Consider the following 24727-nt stretch of genomic DNA (forward strand, 5'->3'; position numbering starts at 1 on the left):
GGGGTCAAAAAGAGGAAATGTGAAAGGAAAGCGAGCCGGGGGTCGGGGGGTGGGGAGAGGGACTAAATGGGGGCCTGGGGGTGACAGGAGAGCCAGAGCCTGGGGAGATGGAGGAACGAGGTGGGGACACTAACAAGGGTGAAGGGACACCAAGAGGCCCCCCCTCTAGCTGGCAAAGCCTCAGCCCCTCGGGCCGGAGGGCGGTGGGAGGACTCACCCAGGACTCGGTTCAGCGGGTCTCTCATGTTAACCGTGTGCAGCTGGGAGGCTGACAGGGAGCTGCTCATGGAGCGGTCGGCTGTGGGGCCAAGTGGAGGGTGACTGAGGGAAAGGTCCCCCAGCTTCAAAACCCCTCTGCCCAGGGGACACCCTCATCTGTCAGGTGTGGAGCCCCCCGCCCCAGGGGGGGTCCAGGATCCAGAGTCACAGAGGGGCCCTGAATACAGGTATCTCAGAGGGAGATGAGAGAGTACATTTGGTGAGCACTGCCAGGTGCCAGTCTGCGGGCTACACACAGATCAGGCCGCATAATCCTCACACCCCCACTTCACGGACAAAGAAACCGAGACTCAGATTTGCTGAGTAACCAGCCAAAGGTCATAAGGTTTGTGGGTGGCAGACGTAGCATCTCTCCTCTACTCAACTGCACAGTTGGCGCCCTAATGCCCAGAAGGCCTTAGAGAAACTTCTAGACTCAAGAGAAATTTCTGGAAACAGGAAAAATTAAATGCCATAGAAGAAGCCCTTGGCAGGGAGAGGTAATAACATCAAGGGGAGCCTGAGGGGGAGGGGTGCTCTTTAGGCAGGAAAAGTGGGGAGCGGCCCCAGGCCAGGCCGCAGGGCCTGTTGCAGGGGAAGGAAGGACACAGCTGGTGAGTCAAAGGCACAGACTGCCCAAGGCAGTGAACTCACTTGTGGTGAGTAAAGGGTAGGGAAGGGACAGCGGGGTGTCCAGGGCTGGGGGGGGTCTGGACAGAAGAGCTTCAGTCTTTTGGACGAGGTGCCCGGCAACCTCACTGGTCTCTCCGCAGGTAGAAAACAGAGCAGCAGTGGGGGGCAGAACGGGACAAACTCCCACCACACTCTGACCGGCAAAGATGCCAGCGGCCGGTTCTACGCCAAGCAGCTTTTCCAGGCAGGAGTGAGTTCCCAGAAAAGGAGCCCACCCAGCCCAGTCTGCACGCTCACTGGGACTCGAAAGGATGTTGGCGTCTTCCTCATTGGAGCTCAGCAGTCGCATCAGCTTTGAGGGCTGCATGTCATCCAAGGGGAAGAGGCTGATATAATCCTGGAGGGCGAGAGAGTCACTATTACCCACTAGGCCCCAAATTTCCCGATACCAGAGAAGAGAGCTAGAGCTCATACGGGAGGAAGAGTCCAGTCCCCACAGGCCTTGGCTGGCATCTCCAGTAGGGCCAGCTTCCGTCACCCTCCCACAGCCCTAGTGAGACACCCCCTCCTCACACCGTCACCCCTGGAGACGCTCAACCAGCTGAGCCGTGACGCAGCCGCCCAGGGGCAGGGCCTGGGCCTGGGAAGGTGCCTCTTACCCGCAAAAGGCTCAGCACATGTCTGCTGAGCACATGAACAAGTGAATGGAGGGGTCCCCTACCTCAATGTCTTCACGGTGTCTCTTCTTTTGGCGGGAGGACGCCTGTCCCTTATGGGAGGAATAGGAACTCAGGGCACACCAGACGGCTAGCCTGGCAAAGGGTTCCAGGAAAAGAGGGTAAAGTCAGGGGGCCCCAGAGAGGCCCTCTGTGCCAGGGCTGCCAGGGCTCCCCCACAGCCCAGCCTCCCGGGGCGGCCCAAGGTGAGGGGCACCCGGCACTGCGCCGTGGGGACCTGCGGCTCCGAGAGAATCCTACTTGGCAAGAGCGGTGCCGGGGGGGTCCATGAGGCTGTGCCACTTGGAGGAATCGGTGAGCAGCCCCGGCAGGATGTGGCCCAGCAGGACCAGGGTCACCTGCTGCATGTCCAGACAGAAGATGGAGTAGAGCAGCTCCACCGCCCGCAGCGTGTGCTCCTTCCGCGTCTCCTTCAACAGCTCCTGGACGCGCAGGGCAGGGAGATTAGGAGCTGAGGACCCCAACACGGGGTTCTCTGAGAGGGGACAGAGGAGCGGCCCCAGGTGCAGCTCCATCCCTTACTCCGCATCAGCCTCTGGCCACCGCTCCCTGAGGAGGTGGCCCCCCTCAGAGCCCAGGAGCCCCGAGACCAAGCCCTGCGGACCAGGCTGGGTGTAGGATGCTGGTTCTGCCCGGTATTCTCTCAGCTGTCTCCCTGAGTCCGAGGAGACCTGCTCCCCCAGCCTAGGTCTCCCAGGTACCTTAATCAGGTTGTTGCAGAACCAGTAGACACCTCCCATGTGCAGCAGGGTGTCAAAGATGTGGATGGAGCGGCTGTCCACCCAGCCCTTCTCCAGCACCTTGGCGAATATGTCCGTCAGCACCTCCTTGATGGGCCGCTTGGGGGGCAGCAGGTTCCAGTAGGGCATCGTGTCCACGCCCGTGGACGGGAACTTGATCTGGGCGGCCGTCTGCTGCAGCACGTCAGCGCACATGTGCTCCAGGATCGAGCTCATGATCACCACCCTGCGGACGGGGGGACGGCCTGACGTGCAGGTTCAGGCAACACCAGGTTCAAGAACAGAGCAACATCCAGGCCAGACTTTTCCCAGGACTTGAGTTACAGAAATATTCCTGGGGAATTAACCCCATTCTTCGCCACCGGAGGAGACAAGAGGAAGTCACAACCCCCTAGCAGACCTGACCCTACCGGTCCGGCTTCTGGCAGGCCACTCACCTGCTGGGCACAAAGCCTGGGGGGTGGGGGCGGGGGAGCAGTTTGCTCTCCTCCCCCAGGTTATTCCAGCGATATATTCATATTTCCTCTCTCACTGTCTCCAACTGCCCCCTTCCCCCAGACCTGAGCCCTGCCAATCCCTGGACATAAATAAATATAATCACTTCCCTCTGTGCTGAGTGCTGGGGGGAGTCCCCACCCAGCCCTGGCCTCCTCCCAAAATAAACTGTTACTTCCAGGACAGGGGCCCAAGGGCTGCCCCACTCGACTCTTCCCGGCCTTTGGTAGCTGGGCAAATAGAAGCGTATATCCAGGAATGTTCTCACGAGCAGTCTTTGACTGAGTTAGCGCTCACACTGGGGTGAGTGCTCACCGCTCCTGGAACCCTGGGTGGGTCTAAGAGCTGCTGCGACTTTCAGCGCCGCTTTCCCACCTGCATGATGCACCCACGGGTGTCCCACTGTTCCTCAACCAGGGTCAGGGTCAGGGTGCTTAGCACGGATTCTGTCAGAGCAAACCCTCCATTACTCGTGGGAGGAAGGATGTGAGGGAAGAAGAGAGAAGGAGGGAGGAAAAAGGTCACAACCTCACAGACCCTCTCCCACCACATCTTGGCACGATGTTCCCACTTCTCCCCTCTAAGGCACCTGGGTGGCTACCTGGGGAGTCCTCTCTCCTAGCTTACTGGTCGTGCATGCTCACCGCCTCGCAGCACTATTCCCAACAGCCAAGAGGCGGAAACTACCCAAGTGTCCATCCACCGATGCATGGATAAACAAAACGTGGCGCATACATACAATGGAATATTATTCTGAAGGGAATTCTGACACAGGCTACGACATGGATGAACCTTGGGAACATTATGCTAAGTGGAACACGCCAGGCACAGAGAGACAAGCACTGCAGGATTCCACTTAGTGGGGTACCTAAAGTAGTCAAATTCAGAGAAACAGAAAGTAGAATGGTGGTTACCAGAAGCTAAGGGAGGTAAAAGGGGTGAACTGTTACTTAATGGGTATAAAGTCTCAGATTTACAAGATGAAAAGGTTCTAGAGATCTGTTTCACAACAATGTGAATACCTCACACTGCTGAACTATATACTGGACTAAGATAGTAAACGCTATGTTAGGTATTTTTTTTACCACAATTAAAAAAAAAAAGTTATTGGATGGGGGAATCAACCAACACCACTGAACTCCACATGGATGAAGTCACCAGGGAGGTCCTCCAAGCCTCTGAAAAGCCAAGGCAGCAAAACGTCACAAGAGAGGGGCAGGGGGGAGGATGACGAGGGTGGGTGGGCCCAAGGCTCACAGATCTACGGATGGGCCCCTGGGGCCTACACTGGGCCGCAGCTAAGACAACCACTCTGTTCTTCCGGTAAGCTAGTTCTCCACAACTTGAGCTCTCTGAAGACAGGAATCATAGCAATTCGGGGGCTGTGTTTCTGGGACACGGCAGGTGCTGGGTCGTAAACACTCCCGGCACAGAGACACACACTCAGTGTCGCCGAGTCAGTGCGTGAACACGTAAATAAGAATGGGAGTGAGCGAGCAGCCTGTCTAGGAACGTTAAGAGGAGAGGGGGCTACTGGTTACTGGAGGTGCACCGGCCCACGGCAGGCCCTCGGCGCTCCCGGAGGGAGGGGACGGTTACTGACCTCTCGTTGTAGAACTGCAGAGTGTTCTCACTGTACAGGGGCCCCGCCAGCTGGCGGATCATCTGCAGCGACTTCTCACGCTCGTCCAGCCCCAGCATCCGCACATGGGCCACGAGCCAAGCCACAGCACACACTGCCAGACTGCATACCTTCCCCTTGATGTTATCTGTGATTTTCTGGGGGGAGGGGAAAGGGTGACTGAGGCCACGCTCTCCCCCTCCCTGACCATCACTTTCCCCGGCCTCTGTGGGCAGCTGAGTTTAGCAGGTGGAGTCCTGGACCGCATCCCACACCTCTTTTCCCCACAAATATGCTTTTCCCGAAGTTACCTGGGTGGGAGGGAGTGGCTAAGCCTATGATTACAAGGAAGATCAACATCCAAGCATGAGCTCCTGGATTTAAGGGTCTTCTTGTTCTTATAAAGTGTAACAAGCTATCAAACACTGGCTCTGTGTCTCAGGGAAGAGAGAAGGCTGCTGGAAAGGTGGGGCTACCTGGATGGACTCGAAGGCCAGTACCCCATTCTCCCAGGCATTGAGGATCTCCAAGATGGCCGCTGAAATGCTGAGACAGGCTTCGTGCCACTTCATCTGCCTATGAGGGGGTGGGGTGGGAGAAAAATCACCACGGGGGAGTGTGGGATGGACTGAGGGACAGGGTCGTGGCCTGCCCCCACCGCCACCCTTGGAGCGGGCACCCGGCCACTGACACCAGCTTCATCTCCGAGGAGTTGTTGAGCAAGGCCACCAAGGACTCCACTTTGGTGGAGTCAGGCCAGAAGCAGGGGTGGTCAGGGTTCAGGATTTTGCCCTCCTCGGGCATGCAAGTCTGCATCCACGTTTCAAAAAAGGGCACCTGTGCTCCTGTGCTCGACTCGGACAGAATCACCTGGAAAGGAAGGGGGCATCAGCAGCCAGTGCCCTGTGCCTCAGTTTCCTGCCCCACTGCTTCTACTTTCCAGCCTGAAGAACTGAAGACGAAGGAGTTGGTTGAAGGGAGAAAGACGGGGGCTGTGCTGCCACCTAGTGGTGGGTGTGGATGTGACACTGAAGGATTCAGGATGTGACCCAGGGGGCATCCATGGACCCGCCAAGGGTGGGGGCACCTGCATTCTGCAGGCAGCAGAACGAACTGGCTTGGGAGACCGGGAAGGCCAAGTTACTGGTCACTTCCTTCCCCTTCTCCCCGCCCCTAATCCTGGTGTCCCTAATCCTGACTGTTCTCCTCTCACTCACCTCTGAACCATAGGTCTGGGCCACGTGGCACAACATGAGGAAGGAGATGTCGAAGAGCAAGGCGCGAACGGAGGCTGCTTTGGCTACAGAGAACAAGACGGCTGACCCCACAGCCCCGAAGAGGGCCCAGAGCCCTCATCTGAATCGGGAGGGGATCAGGATTTGCCTCAAGGAAGGTCAGTGACCAAGTGGCTCCTTCAAAGCTCTGAGGCTCAGAATCCTTTTCTTGAGTCTCAATTAGAACATCATCCCTTCCTTGGAATCAAAGACTCCTGATACCCTCCTTCTTCTTCCCAGTACCCAGCCAAATCATAAAGGGGGAGGGCAAGAGACAGAGGTGGTTTTGGAAGAATTCTTTTCCCAGCATTCCCCCGTCAAGGCTCCACAAAAGCTTCAGTCAGTCATTGCTCAGAGGAGAAAACAGCCTCCCCAGGAGAAGCAATGGGCCCTCTGCCCTCCCCTGTTCTCTCCCTCCACCACTCCTCCCACAGTGCCGGGTCTGGGGGTGCAAAGAGCTGACTTACCGAGTTCTTCATTGCCGTGTGTGGTAAATTCATTCAAACTGGGGGAGGAATGGAGACAGGTCACAGCAAGCAGGGCAGGGGTCAGGGGGCTATACCTGTCCAGAAAGCATCACTAGAGTCTGAATTAGGGGTTAAACTTCAAATGAACACCACCGTTACACAGAAAAAAAATGCTTTCTGTTTTTAAAAGATTTCCAAGGCAGGGCGCCTGGCTGGCTCGGTCAGTAGAGCATATGACTCTTGATCTCAGGGCTGTGAGTCTGAGCCTCACAATGGGTGTAGAGATTAGTTAAAAATCTTAAAAGAAAAAAAAAAAAAAAAAAGATTTCCAAGGCCCAGAGAATGGCTCACTGGATGGAACAAAGTTCTGTATATCAAATTCCAGGTCAACCAAAAAAGTCAACAGTGTTTGAGAGCCCCTTATTAACAACTGGGCGCACCCGAATCCCTCCACGTCCACCATTCAATGCCTCTCATCTCATCAAACACCTCCACCTCGTGCTCAGCTGCAAAGAAAAGAACACTTGACACCCAAAGACCTGGCCCTTCCCCCAGAGTCTCCCACTGGGATGCTCTGGCTTGCCCTAGGCATCTCCAGGGAGACCCAGACCCCAGTGCCTTGCCCCTATTCTGCGACACTCCCTCCTTCAGACCTGCCTCCCTGACCCTGGACAGGGGCCCAGCCTTCCTTACTTGATGAATTTCCGGGCGAAGGATTTAAGCTTCCCCGTGGCAGCAGCGGCAGCCAGCAGCAGATCCAGACTCTTCCCGGACAGCATGTGGCCCAGGACTCCTAGCAGGCCCTCTGGGGACTTGGAGTGGTCTGCATCCATCGTCTGGGGACAGGACAGGAAATCAAGTCCTGAAGAACAACTGCAAAGCCCCCAAGATAGAGCCCAACCACAGCTTCCCTCCCTGCACGTCTCCATTAAATGGCATACCGCAACCTCCATCTGCAATTCAATCTACATCCTTCTGACTCCAATCTGGAAAACCATTTCCCAAATCTATCCTTGCTCTCTGATCCATCCCTCCCAACTAAACTGCGATTGTGGCAGTGGGGGTGGGGAGGGAAGATTCTCCACTGCTTCCGAGGGAGCAGGTGGAAGCCCCCCTACCACAGGGCCTGCCTTCCAAGTAATGCTCAACAAATGTGAGTTTTCAATGGCAGCTTCCCTGCCTTGCCTGTTTCTCTAGCCAAAAGATAGGGAGGTCTACGGCCTCAGTTTATCTATCTGGAAGCAGAGGCAAAAGTGGAAAAAAGGAAGAGATGACCCTGGAGGCAAGAGAAGGGCACACTCACCTTAAGGATATTCGTGACAGTGGGCTCCGCCCGGAGGATCAGCCCAGGATTGGGCTGGATGTTGGCATTTTCTCCTGATTTCAGCTGGGGTGCATGCTCCCGGTCTGCCGCGCTGTGGCCAGAAGCCGTTGGCCAAGAGAAGGGAAAAGAAATGGAGACTGGTTCCTGACGTGCTCCCTAGTCCGGCCCCAGAAGCAGAGGCTCAGGGAAGGTGGGGAGCACAGGAGAAGCTCTGGGGACATGGTGATGTTTATGAAAGCATATCCACTGTTGCAATTGCTTGTCTGTCACTAGGTAATTACCTCAATTTTGAAAGTTCACTTCAGATTAAAGGAAGATTTAGGATTTTTACTTTGCTCACAGAGGAGGGTGGGAATTCAAGTGCAGCCCGTAAGAGTGCAGAAGCGTGTCTGCTGCTCCTGGTAACCCCAGGCATGGCCCCAGGCACCTGGACGGGGTGGGGGGGGGGCACCCAGTGCTCCAGGGTGGACACGAGGGAAGGAGAGCAAGCAGCCCCGCGGCCAGCCCAAGGGAGCTCACGCTTACCGCTTGGCCATGAGGTTGGTCACACTGGCTTCAGACAGAAGCCCCTGCTTGCTACATTCTTGGAGTAGGAATTTTGTACAGTCACAGCTGTGAGGGAAAAAGATCATGAGGGGCCGGGGCACACGGCAGGGATTACTGAGGGGAGGGAACAATAGGCACCTGCCTGGTCTCCTCCCTCCTTCAGGACGAAGACTGTTTTGAGTGCCTGAGGGATGGGAGACGGGCTCAGGCACTCAAGGGCCTGAAGGGGCTCAGGCTGCTGTCTCCTGCCCCTGCCAAGGGGCACGAACCAGGTGACAGCCCCCTGAGGTCTGTCTGGCACAGAGGAGCAGGGGAAGAGCCCATAACACCTTCCAGCAGAGCAGGGGTGAGCAGGGGAGTTCGTACTTGCAGCGCTGGTCAGCTTTGTCCAGCAAGGGTGTGAGCTTCAGCAGGAACTCAAAAGCACAGCTGACGTCCTCGGTAAAGTCCTACAAAGAGCCAGGAGCTGCCATCCGGCTTCTAGGCCCTCCAGTCCACCCATAGCTTGTGATGCAGGCTCACAAGGACACCCCGCTGGATAGAAACCCCGACAAGCCGGTCACACCCACCACCGGCTTGCAGTGACACGAGGGGGAGGAGTGTAGAGCACCAGCACTCTACACTAGCCCTGGTCACCTTGGCCACCACGCATCCTGTGTGGCCCGGCCGCCTCTGTCTGGAGAACAGGTGTGTGCGCGTGGACACATGCAGATGTCAGGTGCACTCACATTTCCAGCCAGCCCCCAGGTGCAGGGACGCAAGACTGACCCTTCCCTTGCCCCTTTCCTCCCTTGCCCTTGTGGAAACAAGGATTCACCAACTCATTTCTCCAACTTACCTTGTCTCCGTGACAGTATTTCTTTAACTTCACCAAAACCTGTGGGATCTAGAGAGTGAGGCAAGAGGAGAAACAGGAAGAGCAATTTCTTCTCTTCCACTCAGAACTAAAGGCATCCCCTCCATCTCCCTGCTCCAAGCAGAGAGACAGAAACCCTTCCACCCTGGAAATGAAAGCACTCTCAGGGCCAAGTTAGAAGCTGGCAGGCATCCAAGCATCCGGTGCCTGATGCCTACAGGACACAGGGACCCCTCACTTCTGCTGGCTCCACAAGGAATCACCATAAGCCAAGGAAACCCTAATTCAAGGACTGGGGCCACTTCCCTGGCTCCCATAACTGCCCTGTGCCAATCTGGCTGATGACTGAGCTAAACGGCACCTGTGTGCTAAGAGATGGCAGGCGCCTGCCAAGTCAGCTAAATATAGCCCTGGGACTTTCAGAGAAAAGACTCGATGGGAACTTGCGCTGGGGGGCCTGGCAGGCTGCGGACGATGCCGGTGGGGAGAAACGCGGGACAAAGATCCTGGGTGTCGCTGCTTTTCCTGAGAACCATTTCTAGACTGGGCGCTCTGCTGCTCCCACGTCCCAGGTACCTTAACCAACTGAGCCACCCAGGTGTCCCTCACGGCCCAGGTACCTTGAGGAAGGTGAAAGCTGTCCACTTGAGCTCCTCCGTACCCTCGGGAGACTCGATGAGCCCCACAAAGCAAGCTTTCCAGATCTCCAGGACAAAAAGTGGGGTGGGAATATGCTGTGGGATGATCCGAGAGTGAAGCCTAAGAGGGTGCCCATCCCCCTTCATCTTCTGAAGGCCCCAGGGTGGGGGGAAGGTGGGGGCTGGTCAGGCAAGCTCAGAGACGGTGCAAGACAGGTACTGCCCCACTCCAGGGTGAGAAGCAGGGATGTCACGTGAAATGGCACCACCGCGCATGACAGGGATCCGCTTTCCACGGCGAATCAGGAGAAATCCCCTTTCTCCCAAGAAGTACCAGAAGAATCCTCCCCATTGCCCCACGTAGCCAGCCCGCCATGTTGACAGAGAAGCAGCTCTGGGCCCCCCACCTGCATACGCTTCACCATCATCAACTGTTCCACCAGGGGCTGTGTCTCGCCTGTCAAGTTCATGGTGCCCTCGAGCAGGACCACCGCGTGGACCGTGGGGTAGCCAGTCTTATGCAGCTGCTCCGAGTGCACAGCCAGCATTGTGGGGATGCTGAAGGGAACAGATATACAGGGGACAGTGTGAGCAGCCAGGAAGAGGTGGAGAGCAGGTGAGAGCAGAGGGGTGGAGGCCAGGGGCCACAACTCCCCACCCACACCCAGGGCCCGATCAGCCTGGGAGCCTGGTACCTCCTAATGAGCGTGCCACACTGCTCAGCCTGGCTCCGGAGCTGGGGGTTGCTGAGACTGGCCAGGATCTCCCCAAGCTTCAAGAGAGAATGCTCAATGGCAGTCCAGGAGGCTGGTGAAGAAGAGGAAATGCAGACACACGATGGGAAACAGAGGAGAGGAAGACACTGGCCCTGAGCTCAAAAACTTTGGCCCCCCTGGGCCCTCAAAACCACACATGGAGGTTTCCCCTGAGGATGACATGGAGGCCAGGGGCCTGAGGGCAGCATGCACTGTTTCTAGAAGGGGGGTGAGCACCAACAGTGAAGGCCCTAGAAACTAGCCCCAGAGGCCTGCCTTCTAGTGGAAGCACGCAGCCGACCTTAGAGCCCACGTATGGCCTAACACAGGCAGTGGCAGAGAGAGGCACAGCAGGGTTGGGGTCCAGTGGCTGGAACAGGGAGGCAGCCGCAAATCGCATCAGGAGTGGCCAGCCTTGCAAGTGGGCACCACTCTCTACGGCTGTCGAGCTAGGTTCCAAACCAGCCTCCTGGATTCACCCCTGCCTCACCCTGCTGAGGCCTCTGCTCTCACCGCCCACCCTCTGTAGGTGCCCCAGCTTGGCTCATTGCCACCTCTCAAACTCACTCTCCTCAAGCCTTTGTTCAAGCCCGGATACTTCAACAACTCACCCAATTGGTCCAACCCACTGACCTCTCTTCCTAAATGCTTGAAATGGTCTATACCGCATTATTTTGCACTTAATTATGAGTCACTTATCCTAGTTACAACTCCACAGGGTCAAATGATGAATATTGGCACCAACTAGCCCGTTAACCTCCATGTGGCATGGGGGGAAAAAAACAAAAAGATAAGACCTGAGATCCATTAAAATTAAGTTAAATATTCATTTACTTTTCAAGCCACTAAACATTTGTCAAGGGCTCAAGATAGGTAAGACACTGTCAACACAGCCCATTTTTATGGAGGGGTCACCTCTCTGGACTTTTGACAGTAACAAATATACTTTGAGATGTAACAAATATACTAATCCTAATAATAAATTCTGCAAACAGGTCCTGAAGACCTGGGTGTGACCCATTCTAGCATTCTTGTTACTGGGAGTGTAAGAGAGCCTTAGGTGGTCTCAAGCCACTACAAGACCATGGCCTTGGGCCCCATGTCCAGAAACACCAGAGTCTCCCCTCCCACCAGGTGATCTGTCTCCTCTCAGACTCTGGAGGGTTCCAACATTTCACATCTGCACTTGAGTCAAGAGGTGCATGATCCAACAGGCCTGACAGCAGACAGGTACCATGTTTAAAGGGACGTGTTAGGCAACACTCAAACCCAAGAGTCATGTGCTTTCAGACGAGTAGTGTGAAGACAAACACAAGGATGGATGGTGTGCTTCTCTCGTCCTCTAATTTCTTCCATGTATGTTAATGTACTGGTCTTGCTCCCCACTAGCATGTATGTTTGTTGAGGGCAGGGACCCTGCCCCATGCTCCTTTGGTAGCCCCCCGCCCCCCCGCCCCCAGCACCTGGCACAGTGCTGGGCGTACAATAATGCTCAGTAAATACCTGTTGGTTGATTGGCTCGGGTGCCACCCTGCCCAAGTCCCTGGGATGTATGCAATGCTTATGGGGAGAAAAAAAAGGAAGTGGGATGATTTCAGATCCTCCTGGAAAGAAGTGGGATGGCATCCTGCCTCTCCCCTCTCAATTAAAGAACCGGCTATGGGAAGAGCGGCAGGCGGGGCTCAGGGGACCCAGGGGGACATACAGGCCTCCTCTAGCTTGGCGATGTGGAGCAGGGCCCGGTTCTTGGTGCTGCTGAGGGTCTTCTCCAGGCGCAGCAGACACATGGCAAGCTGCTTCTCCCCGGCCGCTGGAGCTGGAGCGCCGGCCTCCAGCCCCTCCCGGAGCCGCTCAGCAGAGGCTGCAGTACAGCGCAGCAGCCAGTGGAGGGCGCTGAGAAGGGCCCGGCATAGCCCGATGCACTCCTCGGCTTTGCCATGACAGCTACCGGGGAAAGGGTACAAAATCTGTCTCGGCTCCAAAGGCTGAAACATGACCCACACCACTGTTCCCCAGAGTGGCCGGCACACCCCTCCTAGGGAAGAGAGCTGGGAAGCTAGCAAAGTCCTAGGGAAGACAGCCCCATCGGCTTCCACCGGACAAGATTTCAAATGAGCCACTCCAAAGAGAAAAGGCCTTTTGTCCTAGGGGACTAAGGAGAAAAGGATGGGGATGGGTGGGTGCAGATGAGCAAGAGGGAAGAAGAAGTGCGGGACCCCATCGAGTTGGTGTCAGTCTATGGACTAGGAGCTTCTCCCTGACACTAAGATAATGCTGGAAGGTTACGAGCCCTGCCATTACCTCAGTCGGTCACAAAACATGTCCATGATATCCAGCAAAGCCTGGACACACAACTCCCGGGAAAAGTCATCAAACTGTGGAAAGAACAGTAACAATGCTACGGAACATCCCAGTCAACCCCTGGGCTCACACATGAGGCAGATGGCATATTCAGGATGCCTGCTCATCTTTCCTCCAACCTCAGGTTTCAGACTCGGCATTCTTTCTTTCTTTCTTTTTTTTTTTTTTTAGATTTATTTATTTGACACAGAGAGAGAGACAGCTAGAGAGGGAACACAAGCAGGGAGAGGGAGAAGCAGGCTCCTGGCTGAGCAGGGAGCCCGATGCGGGCTCAATCCCAGGACCCCGGGATCATGACCTGAGCCGAGGGCAGACACTTAATGACTGAGCCACCCAGCCGCCCCCGGCATTCTTTCAACATTGGAAATTGGCTCCTAATATCCAGCCTCCACTTGCCAGGATCCCCCTCCCTCCAATGGAACACAGCAATGCCATCATGTGCTGCCTGTCCAGCCTCAGAGTTTGCATGATCAGAGCAGTCAAGGAGGTGGGGTCCCACCTATGACTATTATCTCTCTGCCCCCCCGCCCTCCACCTAGCTCATGAGTGGCTATGGTCATACCTTACTGATTGCTGTGAGGACAGAGGAGTAGGACACCATCTGGAGGGAAAGAAGAAAGACAAAGTTCAGACAAGTGTCGCACAGCTGACAGGATCAAATACTGACACTTAAAAGTTTCTGCAGCTCTCCAAAAACCTCAACCCCTTCAAGAGGCCTTCCTCAACCCATTGAAAGAGAGGCATTGTCCCTATTCCTGCTTCTATCGGAATCACCGTAAATGACATCAGCAGCATACACCCACTGAGAAGATGAGGGTGGGCATTCAAAGGTACCGAGTTCCATGTTCACACGCCACTCACTGTCCACTACATACAAGGTTCAAATGACTGTTGGTAGGCAGAAGAATGGACAGGAATGAGGTTATGTTACTTTACTCCTACAAGTTCTATAAAGGGTACTTTTATTTGGACAAGAAACGGAGCCGAACAAACATCCCCTGCAATGAACAGGCAGCACCTGCACCGTGAAGTAGGTAGGGAATTTCATTATGCGCACGCTTCCTGATTCTCTAGGACCTGCTCTCCAGGACTCCTCCAGGACACCTTCTCTGATCAATCCCAACCTCCCACCGTGAAATTCTTCCCCGTGTGCTCCAAGTAATTGCCTTATACCCGTCACGACACAGTGGGTGCCTGTTGCCCCCACCAAACCAGGAGCTCCTTGAGGACAAGGACGCTTTGACTCAGTGACCCCCGTGAACTTGCTGAGAATGTCTGTAGAATGAGTAAGGAAAGACATACCCTGGATCAGCATTTCTCAAAGTAGCTTCCAAGGTTGCACTGTTCGATAGAGAAGCCATAAGCCACATGTGGCTGTTTAAATTTAAATTAAATAAAATTTAAAATTCAGTTCCTTAGTCAGACTAGCCACGTCGCTACATGTGGCTACGGCTACTGTATCGGACGGCACGGATGTAGAGCATTTCTGTTACTGTAGCAATTTCTATTGCATGATGTTATTCCAAAGATTCCCCAAGATGTTAAGAAATTTTACACACACACACACACACACACAGAGCTTCTGTGTGATATTAATTTGAGAAACTGTGGAATAAATAAATATAAAGAGCTTTCTTTACTATAGAGTATCTCTAAATCATAACATGCGTGTATACAATGAGAACCTCTAAGATAAACGGAGACAAAGTAAGCAATACTTTCCAAGCTTATTTGCCTAAGGGAAATCCTATCTGAACTGTGAGCTCCTTGGGAACAGAAATAGTGGTGAATTTACATCTGTTTCTCTAGAACCTAGCCTGCGCCTAGCACATAGTAGGTCCTCAGTAAGTCTTTACTGCTTTGGATTGGTGAATTCTCAGAACTAGCATTCTGAAAAAAATTGTACTTTAAAAATAAACCTCTGTTAGTAAAACCTATTCATCACCATCATAAGATTAGAGTTGTAGTTCAAAAGAAATAACTAATTTGTCCTGAATGAAATTAAAACCTACGGAAAGCCTTCTAAGTTGTCATATTTTTAAAAAATAGTTACAACATGCTGATAAAATATGAGTAATACTTTAGAAAGTAGTTACATTTATATACTCAACACCAGTGGCAAAATACACCAAAATAAAAAAGCAGAATACAATGATAGAAACTGTCAGGATAATCACCAGCCTTGTGGGCTATCCTCCCTAGAGGAATAGAGATTTCCAAAGATTTAAGGAGAAAGCAAAGTCAGCCTCAATGGCCTTAGTATGGTGAATTTTACATGCATGGCAATGCCTTCTGTGTATAATTTCTCCAACAGAGTGCTCTCTGTTCAGACACCTTTAACTACTATTCTTAAATAAACAAGAGCGAAACACACAGAGGACTTAAATACACAATTAGTGTTTAGCGCCCCTCTCAGCAAGATGTTCTGTGAACCCATAGCTGGTGTCTGATGGTGATCAGAAAGTTGGGAGCCTGCCTGGGCAGGATGACCGTAACGTTCCAGGCGAGTGTTTGTTTATTTATAACTGATGTCCCCATAGCAAGAGCTTGGCAGAGAACTGAACCTTGTTGGATACCAACCTGAAGGGGGAGCTGGATGTTCCCACTGAAACGGACCCCAAACTACCAGAAGAGCAACTCCCCCCCCCAATTCTGTATGTTCTGAGGGACGCTGTATGTTCTAATATATTTATGGTCTCCAAATTCAGAATTCCATCCAGTAAGTTTTTGCTAACAGTATCAATAAAGCACTGCTACTCTTGAGACCTAAAAATACTTTCCACATGGCGAACTGTTACTGTTTTTCACAACAGGATTTAACCTCTTTCACTCTTAATATACCTATCAACATAGGAGTTCTAAGCTACCACCAGCCCCTGAGGTGGGAGCCCCTCTATGTGGCCCACTGCACACCTGGCTAGCCCAGACTGACCTGCGGCTGCTCTCTCCTCTCCTCTGCTTTTGATAGTCAATACCCCCAACTACTCCTAAGTGCCCTCTACGTGCACAGCACTGGACCGAAGAGCTTTTGACTCTGAAGAATCAATGCCTAATTTTGCATAGCACTTTACAAGTACTGAAGCTCCCGCATATACATTTATTTCTCTCACTGTTACTTCAGCCTTGCTCTCCCTCTTGCCTTCCCATCAGTGTTTACACATCTCGAGATTCTTCTATCTTGAGAGAACTTCCCGCAGACCCCCCATTTCCAGTTAACCACCATGCTCTCTCTCCTGCTCTTAGACTTCTTTTCAGACTCTTATGAGGAATCCTTTTCCTATGTGTGTTCCCTACATGTGATTGGTTCCTCGGGGATTTGGCTTGGGTCATTTTTTTTGCTCACTCTCCACCCTCTCTGGGCACTATCGTCCATGTCCACAGCTTCAATTACCATCTGCAGTTGACAACTCCAAAATCAACAGGACCAGTCTAGGTCTCTTCTTCTAAGTTCCACACATGTATGTTCAACTGCCTACCAAGTATTTTCTCTTTGATAGTCCACACAGGCACCTTACTTAAGAAGGCCAAAATCAGGGGGGCCTGGGTGGCTCAGTTCATTGAGAGTCCAACTCTTGATTTCAGCTCAGGTCATAATCTCATGGTCGTGGGATCAAGCCCACATTGGGCTCTGTGCTCAGTTGGGAGTCTGCTTGAGATTCTCTTTCTCCTTCTCCCTCTGCCCATCCCCCTGCTCGTGCTCTAGCTCTCTAAAATAAATAAATCTTTAAATATATATATATATATATTTTTTTAAAGATTTTATTATTTATTTGGGGCGCCTGGGTGGCTCAGTTGGTTAAGCGACTGCCTTCGGCTCAGGTCATGATCCTGGAGTCCCGGGATCGAGTCCCGCATCGGGCTCCCTGCTCAGCAGGGAGTCTGCTTCTCCCTCTGACCCTCCTCCCTCTCATGCTCTCTGTCTCTCATTCTCTCTCTCTTAAATAAATAAATAAATAAAAAGGTTTTATTTATTTATTTTACAGAGAGAGAGACAGCGAGACAGGGAACACAAGCAGGGGGAGTGGGAGAGGGAAAAGCAGGCCTCCTGCTGAGCAGGGAGCCCGATTTGGGGCTCGATCCCAGGGTCCTGGGATCATGACCTGACCCGAAGACAGACGCTTAATGACTGAGCCACCCAGGCGCCCCTATACATATATATTTTTTAAAGATTTTATTTATTTATTTGACAGAGAGCAACACAGCGAGAGAGGGAACACAAGCAGGGGGAGTGGGAGAGGGAGAAGCAGGATTCCCACTGAGCAGGGAGCCTGATGTGGGACTCGAACCCAGGACCCTGGGATCATGACCTGAGCCAAAGGCAGACGCTTAATGACTGAGCCACCCAGATGCCCCTAAAAATATATATGATTAAAAAATGTATTAAATATTTAATATATATATATAATATATAAAATATATTTTAAGAAAAGAAAAGAAAAACTATTTAAAAAAAAAAAGGCCAGGGGCACCTAAGTGGTGCAGTTGGTTGAGTGTCCGACTCTTAGTTTCGGCTCAGGTCATGATCTCAGGGTTGTGAGATCGGGCCCTGCGTCAGGCTCCACACTTCGGCGTGGAGTCAGCTTGGAACTCTCTCTCCCTCTCCCTCTGCCCCTCCCGACCATGCCTGCTCTCTCTCTCAAATAAATAAATAAATCTTAAAAAAAAAAATAGCCAGGGGCGCCTGGGTGGCTCAGTCATTAGGCTTCTGCCTTTGGCTCAGGTCTTGATCCCAGGGTCCTGGGATCGAGCCCCACATCGGGCTCCCTGCTCCGCGGGAAGCCTGCTTCTCCCTCTCCCGCTCCCCCTGCTTGTGTTCCCTCTCTCACTGTCTCTCTCTCTGTCAAATAAATAAATAAAATCTTAAAAAAAAAAAAATAGCCAAAATCAATGTCCTCTCCCCGGCTCAGCTGCACCCCAACAACGGCCCTACACTTCTCTCACTGTCTCCTTATGATCCCATCAGCCATGATTTCTTCCTCTCTCTCATGCCCCTCATCCTGGCAATCACTAAACCCTCTCATTTGCCACCTCCTTGTTCTTGAATTCATCTTCTTCTCTGCTGCCACTTCCCATGCTTATGCTAATATCATCTCTTACCTGAATTACTGCAATAGCCTAAATCAGGAGTTGGAAAACCATGGCTCAAAAGCCAAATTGGACCCATCACCCTTTTTTGTAAATAAAGTTTCATCGGGGCGGGGGCGGGGGGGGGGGGGAGAGCGCCTGGGTGGCTCAGTTGGTTAACCATATGCCTTCAGCTCAGGTCATGATCCCAGTCCTGGGATCAAGCCCCATGTTGGGCTTCCCTGCTTAGCGGGCTCCCTGCTTAGCAAGGAGTCTGCTTCTTCCTCCCCCTCTGCCCCTCCCCCTGCTCCTCTCTCTCTCTTGCTCACTTTCAATCTCTCAAATAAAAAAAAAATAATAAAGTTTCATCAGACCACAGGCATGTCCATTTACTTATATACTATCTATATCTGCTTTCAAACTATAATGACAGAATAATGGTGACAGAGACCACATGGCCTGCAAAGTGGAACGTATTTACTATCTGATCCTTGGCAAAAAAAAAAGGAAAAAAAAAAAAAGCCTGGGTGCAAGGCTGGCTCAGTAGAAAAGCATGTGACTCTTCATCTCAGGGTCATGAGTTTGAGCCCCAGGATGGGGGTAGACATTACTTAAATAAATAAATAAGCTTTAAAAATATACATATGCCTGATTAAATGGTCTCCCTGCCTTCTGTCTTACCTCCCTCCAACTCATTCTTCAAACTACCACCACAGTGATCTAAAATTAATCCACAAATTCCCCAGATCCACAAAGTCAAGGAAATCTCCATCAAAATACAACTGGACTTTTTAAAAGAATTTAACAAGTTGATTTTAAAATTTGGAAAAGAAAATGCCTGAAAACAGCCAAGAAATTTTTGAAAAATAAAACAACTAAGGGAAGACTTGCCTAACCAGACATCAAACATACTATAAAAGTATAGTAATAAAACAGTAAAGTACTAGTGCAAGCAGAGACAAATATATCAATGAACTAAACTAAAATATCAAGAAATAGACCTTTGTAAGAGAATTTAGGATACGGGTGAATGGCCTATTCAATAAAGGCAGTTGAGCCAACTGTCCATCTATTTGGAAAAATAAGTAAGTTTGGATCTCTTCCTCACACCACAATAAATTCTAAATGGACTCCCATCCAAGTACTAACTAGGCCCGACCCTGCTTAGCTTCTGAGATCAGATGAGATCGGGCGCGTTCAGGGTGGTATGCAATCAGACAAGAAGAAGAAATAAAAGGCATCCGAATCAGCAAAGAAGTCAAACTCTCACTCTTTGCAGATGATATGATACTTTATGTGGAAAACCCAAAAGACCCCACCCCAAAACTGCTAGAACTCATACAGGAATTCAGTAAAGTGGCAGGATATAAAATCAATGCACAGAAATCGGTGGCATTCCTATACACCAACAACAAGACAGAAGAAAGAGAAATTAAGGAGTCGATCCCATTTACAATTGCACCCAAAACCATAAGATACCTAGGAATAAATCTAACCAAAGAGACAAAGAATCTGTACTCAGAAAACTATAAAAGACTCATGAAAGAAATTGAGGAAGACACAAAGAAATGGAAAAAGGTTTCATGCTCATGGACTGGAAGAACAAATATTGTGAAAATGTCTATGCTACCTAAAGCAATCTACACATTTAATGCAATCCCTATCAAAATACCATCAACTTTTTTTTTCAAAGAAATGGAACAAATAATCCTAAAATTTGTATGGAACCAAATAGCCAGAGGAATGTTGAAAAAGAAAAGCAAAGCTGGTGGCATCACAATTCCGGACTTCAAGCTCTATTACAAAGCTGTCATCATCAAGACAGTATGGTACTGGCACAAAAACAGACACAGATCAATGGAACAGAACAGAGAGCCCAGAAATGGACCCTCAATTCTACGGTCAACTAATCTTCGACAAAGCAGGAAACAACATCCAATGGAAAAAAGACAGTCTCTTCGGGCGCCTGGGTGGCTCAGTTGGTTAAGTGACTGCCTTCGGCTCAGGTTGTGATCCTGGAGTCACGGGATCGAGTCCCACATCAGGCTCTCTGCTCAGCAGGGAGTCTGCTTCTCCCTCTGACCCTCCTCCCTCTCATGCTCTCTGTCTCTCATTCTCTCTCTCGCAAATAAATAAAATCTTAAAAAAAAAATTAAAAAAAAAAAAAAGTCTCTTCAACAAATGGTGTTGGGGAAATTGGACAGCCACATGCAGAAGAATGAAACTGGACCATTTCCTTACACCACACACAAAAATAGACTCAAAATGGTTGAAAGACCTAAATGTGAGACAGGAGTCCATCAAAATCCTAAGGAGAACACAGGCAGCAACCTCTTCGACCTCAGCCGCAGCAACTTCTTCCTAGAAACATCGCCAAAGGCAAGAGAAGCAAGGGCAAAAATGAACTATTGGGACTTCATCAAGATAAAAAGCTTTTGCACAGCAAAAGAAACAACAAAACCAAAAGACAACTGACAGAATGGGAGAAGATATTTGCAAATGACATACCAGATAAAGGGCTAGTATCCAAAATCTATAAAGAACTTATCAAACTCAACACCCAAAGAACAAATGATCCAATCAAGAAATGGGCAGAAGACATGAACAGACATTTTTCCAAAGAAGACATCCAAATGGCCAACAGACACGTGAAAAAGTGCTCAACATCGCTTGGCATCAGGGAAATCCAAATCGAAACCTCAATGAGATACCACCTCACACCAGTCAGAATGGCTAAAATTAACAAGTCAGGAAACGACAGATGTTGGCGGGGATGCAGAGAAAGGGGAACCCTCCTACACTGTTGGTGGGAATGCAAACTGGTGCAGCCACTCTGGAAAACAGTATGGAGGTTCCTCAAAAAGTTGAAAATAGAGCTACCCTATGACCCAGCAATTGCACTACTGGGTATTTACCCCAAAGATACAAATGCAGGGATCCGAAGGGGTATGTGCACCCTGATGTTTATAGCAGCAATGTCCACAATAGCCAAACTGTGGAAAGAGCCAAGATGTCCATCGACAGATGAATGGATAAAGAAGATGTTGTATATATATACAATGGAATATTATGCAGCCATCAAAAGGAATGAAATCTTTTTTTTTTTTTTTTTAAGATTTTATTTATTTGACAGAGAGAGATAGTGAGAGCAGGAACACAAGCAGGGGGAGTGGGAGAGGGAGAAGCAGGCTTCCCGCGGAGCAGGGAGCCCAATGTGGGGCTCGATCCCAGGACCCTGGAATCATGACCTGAGCCGAAGGCAGGCGCTTAACAACTGAGCCACCCAGGCGCCCCAAAAAGGAATAAAATCTTGCCATTTGCAACAACGTGGATGGAACTGGAGGGTATTATGCTGAGCGAAATAAGTCAATCAGAGATAGACATGTATAATTCTTAATCTCAGGAAACAAACTGAGGGTTGCTGGAGTGGTGGGGGGTGGGAGGGATGGGGTGGCTGGGTGATAAACAATGGGGAGGGTATGTGCTATGGTGAGTGCTGTGAATTGTGTAAGACTGTTGAATCACAGACCTGTACCTCTGAAACAAATAATACATTGTATGTTAAAAAAAAAAAAAAAGAAGAAGAAGAAGAAGATAGCAGGAAGGGAAAAATAAAGGGGTAGAAATTGGAGGGGGAGACAAACCATGAGAGACTATGGACTTTGAGAAACAAACTGAGGGTTCTAGAGGGGAGGGGCGGTGGGGGGATGTGTTAGCCTGGTGATGGGTATTAAAGAGGGCACGTACTGCATGGAGCACTTGGTGTTACACGCAAACAATGAATCATGGAACACTACATCAAAAACTAATGATGTAATGTATGGTGATTAACATAACATAATAAAAAAATGGTAAAGTGAATTGTAAAAAAAAATTAAAAAATAAATTCTAAATAAATTAAACAAAATAAATACAAAAAATAAAAGCGAAGTGTTGGCAGAAATTGGAGAAGAACATATTTTGATGCTTGGAGCAGGGAAGCCCTTGAGCAAGACAAAAGCCATATAGGAAAAAATGGTTAAATCTGACAATAAAAACATTAAAAATTTCTGCATGCTAAGAAAATAAAACCAGGGGTGCCTGGGTGGCTCAGTCAGTTAAGTGTCTGCCTTCGGCTTGGGTCATAATCCCAGGGTTCTGGGATCCAGCCCCGAGTCAGGCTCCTTGCTTAGCAGGGAGCCTGCTTCTCCCTCTGCCTGCCACTCCCCCTGCTTGTGTGTGCTCTCTCTCTCTCTGTCAAATAAATAAATAAAACATTTTTAAAAACAAAAGAAAAAAAAAAACCAAAAAGTTAAAAAAAGTTATAGAAAATTTCAAACATAAATAACAGATAAAGATGACAAGATCAATTATATTAAGACACTTAAAAATCAGTAAGAATTTTTCTTGGGGTGATGAAATGTTCTCAGTTGACTGTGGTAGTGGTTGCACAACTCTGAAAATACTACAATTCAGTAAACTGTATACTTTAAGTGGGTAAATTGTATAGTATGTGATTTATATCTCAATAAAGCTTTTACAATAAAAAAACAAACAAAAGAAAAATGGGCAAATGATATGCGTAAGCAATTCCCAGAAGTCATACAGAGAGCCAATAAACATATAAAAAAAAGTGCTCAACATCACAGTTATGGAAATACAAATTATAATGTGATGTAATTTTTTCCTTCTGGAAAGGAATTTAAAAAAATTCTATCCAGGGGCACCTGGGTGGCTCAGTCGTTGAGCGTCTGCCTTCAGCTCAGGTCATGATCCCGGGGTCCTGGGATCGAGCCCCGCATTGGGCTCCCTGCTCAGCAGGAAGCCTGCTTCTCCCTCTCCCACTCCCCCCTGCTTGTGTTCCTGCTCTCGCTATATCTCTCTCTGTCAAATAAATAAATAAAATCTTAAAAAAAAAAAAAAATTCTATCCAGCATTGGAAAGGTGTTGGGAAACACTATCAAACACTATGGAGGGGGTGTAAACCAATACCATCCTTTCTAGAGGGCAATTTGCAGAATCTACTGCAACTGAATATGGAGGTATTCTTTTTCTTTCTTTATATTTTTTTTAGAGAGGGAGGGAGGGGGGAGGGGCAGAGGGAGAGGGAGAGAGAATCTTAAGCAGGCTCCAGGCCCAGCATGGAGCCTTACTCGGGGCACGATCTCACAACCCTGAGATCATGACCTGGGTCGAAATCAAATCAGATGCTTAACTGAGCCACCCAGGCACCCTGAATATGTGGGAATTCTTTATTTTTTTATTTATTTTTTTTTGAGAGCTGTCCCCTTCATTTTTTAATATTATTTTTTAAAGATTTTATTTATTTATTTGACAGAGACAGAGACAGTGAGAGTAGGAACACAAGCAGGGGAAGTGGGAGAGGGAGAAGCAGGCTTCCCGCAGAGCAGGGAGCCCGATGCAGGACTCCATCCCAGGACCCCGGGATCATGACCTGAGCCAAAGACAGACGCTTAACTGATTGAGCCACCCAGGCGCCCCTAGGGGAATTCTTTAAACTAGCAATTCCATTTCTAGGTATCTATACTAGGGAAACATTCCCAGAAGTGCAGACAAGTAAGTATAAGAATGTTCAATGAGGGGCTCCTGGGTGGCTCGGTCGGTTAAATGTCTGACTTTGGCTCAGGTCATGATCTCAGAGTCCTGGGACTGAGTCCTACATCGGGCTCCCCACTCAGCAGGGAGTCTGCTTCTCCCTCTGCCCCTCCCTCTGCTCGTGCTCTCTCTCTCTCTCAAATAAATAAAGTCTTTTTAAAAAAAAAAAAAGTTCAATGAAACAATGAGTATAACAGTAAAAAATTAAAAACCTCTATTACAGTACATATAGAACATTATGCAGCAGTTAAAAAGAATAAGGTAGATGAATATGTGCTCACATGGAAAGCAGACATAAGCCAAGAGGAAAAAGGAAGTGTAAGAACTACATGCCACCTGAGGGATACTACTCAGCAATTTAAAGAGAATGAACTGGGGCGCCTGGGTGGCTCAGTCGATTAATCGTCTGCCTTCGGCTTAGATCATGATCCCAAAGTCCTGGGATCAAGCCCCGAGTTGGGCTCCTTGCTCAGCAAGGAGCCTGCTTCTCCCTCTCCCTCTGCCTGCCGCTTCCCCTGCTTGTGCTCTCTCTCTCTCTCTGCCAAATAAATAAAAAAAATCTTAAATAAAAATAAAAGAGAATGAACTGATCACATAAACAACCACAGAGATAAATCTCAAAAACATTTATTTTTTTTAAAGACCTATTTATTTATTTGAGAGAGAGAGAATGAGAGCACAAGGGGCAGGAGCAGAGGAAGGGAGAGCCCCAAGGAGACTCCACACTGAGCACAGAACCCAGCACCGGGCCCCATCTCACAACCCTGAGACCACGACCTAAGCCAAAACCAACTGCGCCACCCACGCACCTCTCAAAAACATTTATGTTAAACAAAAGAAGACAGAGTATAGAGTGTTTGCTATATGATTCCATTTCTTTCTTTTTTTTTTTTTAAGATTTTATTTATTTATTTGACAGAGAGCGATACAGCGAGAGAGGGAACACAAGCAGGGGGAGTGGGAGAGGGAGAAGCAGGCTTCCTGCCGAGCAGGGAGCCCAATGCGGTGCTCGATCCCAGGACCTGGGATCATGACCTGAGCCGAAGGCAGACTCTTTTTTTTTTAATTTTTATTGTTATGTTAATCACCATACGTTACATCATTGGTTTTTGATGTAGTGTTCCATGATTCATTGTTTGTGTACAACACCCAGTGCTCCATGCAGAACGTGCCCTCTTTAATATCCATCACCAGGCTAACCCATCCTCCCACCCCCCTCCCCTCTAGAACCCTCAGTTTGTTTTTCAGAGTCCATTGTCTCTCATGGTTCGTCTCCCCCTCCGATGCCCCCCACCGCCGAAGGCAGACTCTTAATGACTGAGACACCCAGGCGCTCCATATATGATTCCATTTCTATGAAATC

The 24727-nt window shown here is 49.8% G+C and overlaps 1 protein-coding gene and 1 non-coding gene across 8 annotated transcripts in view; both read right to left on the reverse strand.

Moving 5' to 3' along the window:
- MED24 (mediator complex subunit 24) overlaps positions 1 to 24727 on the reverse strand; it is a 37338-nt gene that overhangs the window by 1980 nt on the left and 10631 nt on the right. For 5 of the 7 annotated variants that reach the window (XM_078065684.1, XM_078065683.1, XM_078065685.1 and 2 more), the window contains exons 4-25: positions 13268 to 13306; positions 12646 to 12719; positions 12050 to 12288; positions 11848 to 11904; positions 10285 to 10396; positions 9997 to 10147; positions 9572 to 9685; positions 8934 to 8981; positions 8462 to 8544; positions 8075 to 8161; positions 7529 to 7640; positions 6919 to 7061; positions 6226 to 6263; positions 5702 to 5784; positions 5176 to 5354; positions 4961 to 5060; positions 4467 to 4642; positions 2330 to 2594; positions 1869 to 2050; positions 1613 to 1703; positions 1189 to 1288; positions 218 to 298 (exon numbers count right to left, since the gene is read on the reverse strand). In XM_078065684.1, the coding sequence (XP_077921810.1) occupies positions 218 to 298; positions 1189 to 1288; positions 1613 to 1703; positions 1869 to 2050; positions 2330 to 2594; positions 4467 to 4642; positions 4961 to 5060; positions 5176 to 5354; positions 5702 to 5784; positions 6226 to 6263; positions 6919 to 7061; positions 7529 to 7640; positions 8075 to 8161; positions 8462 to 8544; positions 8934 to 8981; positions 9572 to 9685; positions 9997 to 10147; positions 10285 to 10396; positions 11848 to 11904; positions 12050 to 12288; positions 12646 to 12719; positions 13268 to 13306 (2554 nt within the window). The remainder of the gene's footprint in view (positions 1 to 217; positions 299 to 1188; positions 1289 to 1612; positions 1704 to 1868; positions 2051 to 2329; positions 2595 to 4466; positions 4643 to 4960; positions 5061 to 5175; positions 5355 to 5701; positions 5785 to 6225; positions 6264 to 6918; positions 7062 to 7528; positions 7641 to 8074; positions 8162 to 8461; positions 8545 to 8933; positions 8982 to 9571; positions 9686 to 9996; positions 10148 to 10284; positions 10397 to 11847; positions 11905 to 12049; positions 12289 to 12645; positions 12720 to 13267; positions 13307 to 24727) is intronic. The other 2 variants (XM_078065687.1, XM_036079982.2) reach the window with 1 other exon arrangement.
- On the reverse strand, positions 5863 to 5966 carry LOC118527909 (small nucleolar RNA SNORD124). The gene has a single exon (XR_004913337.1). It is a non-coding gene; the product is annotated as a small nucleolar RNA SNORD124 (small nucleolar RNA).

This window comes from Halichoerus grypus, chromosome 2 (assembly GCF_964656455.1).
Source record: "Halichoerus grypus chromosome 2, mHalGry1.hap1.1, whole genome shotgun sequence".
Classification (NCBI taxonomy): domain Eukaryota; kingdom Metazoa; phylum Chordata; class Mammalia; order Carnivora; family Phocidae; genus Halichoerus; species Halichoerus grypus.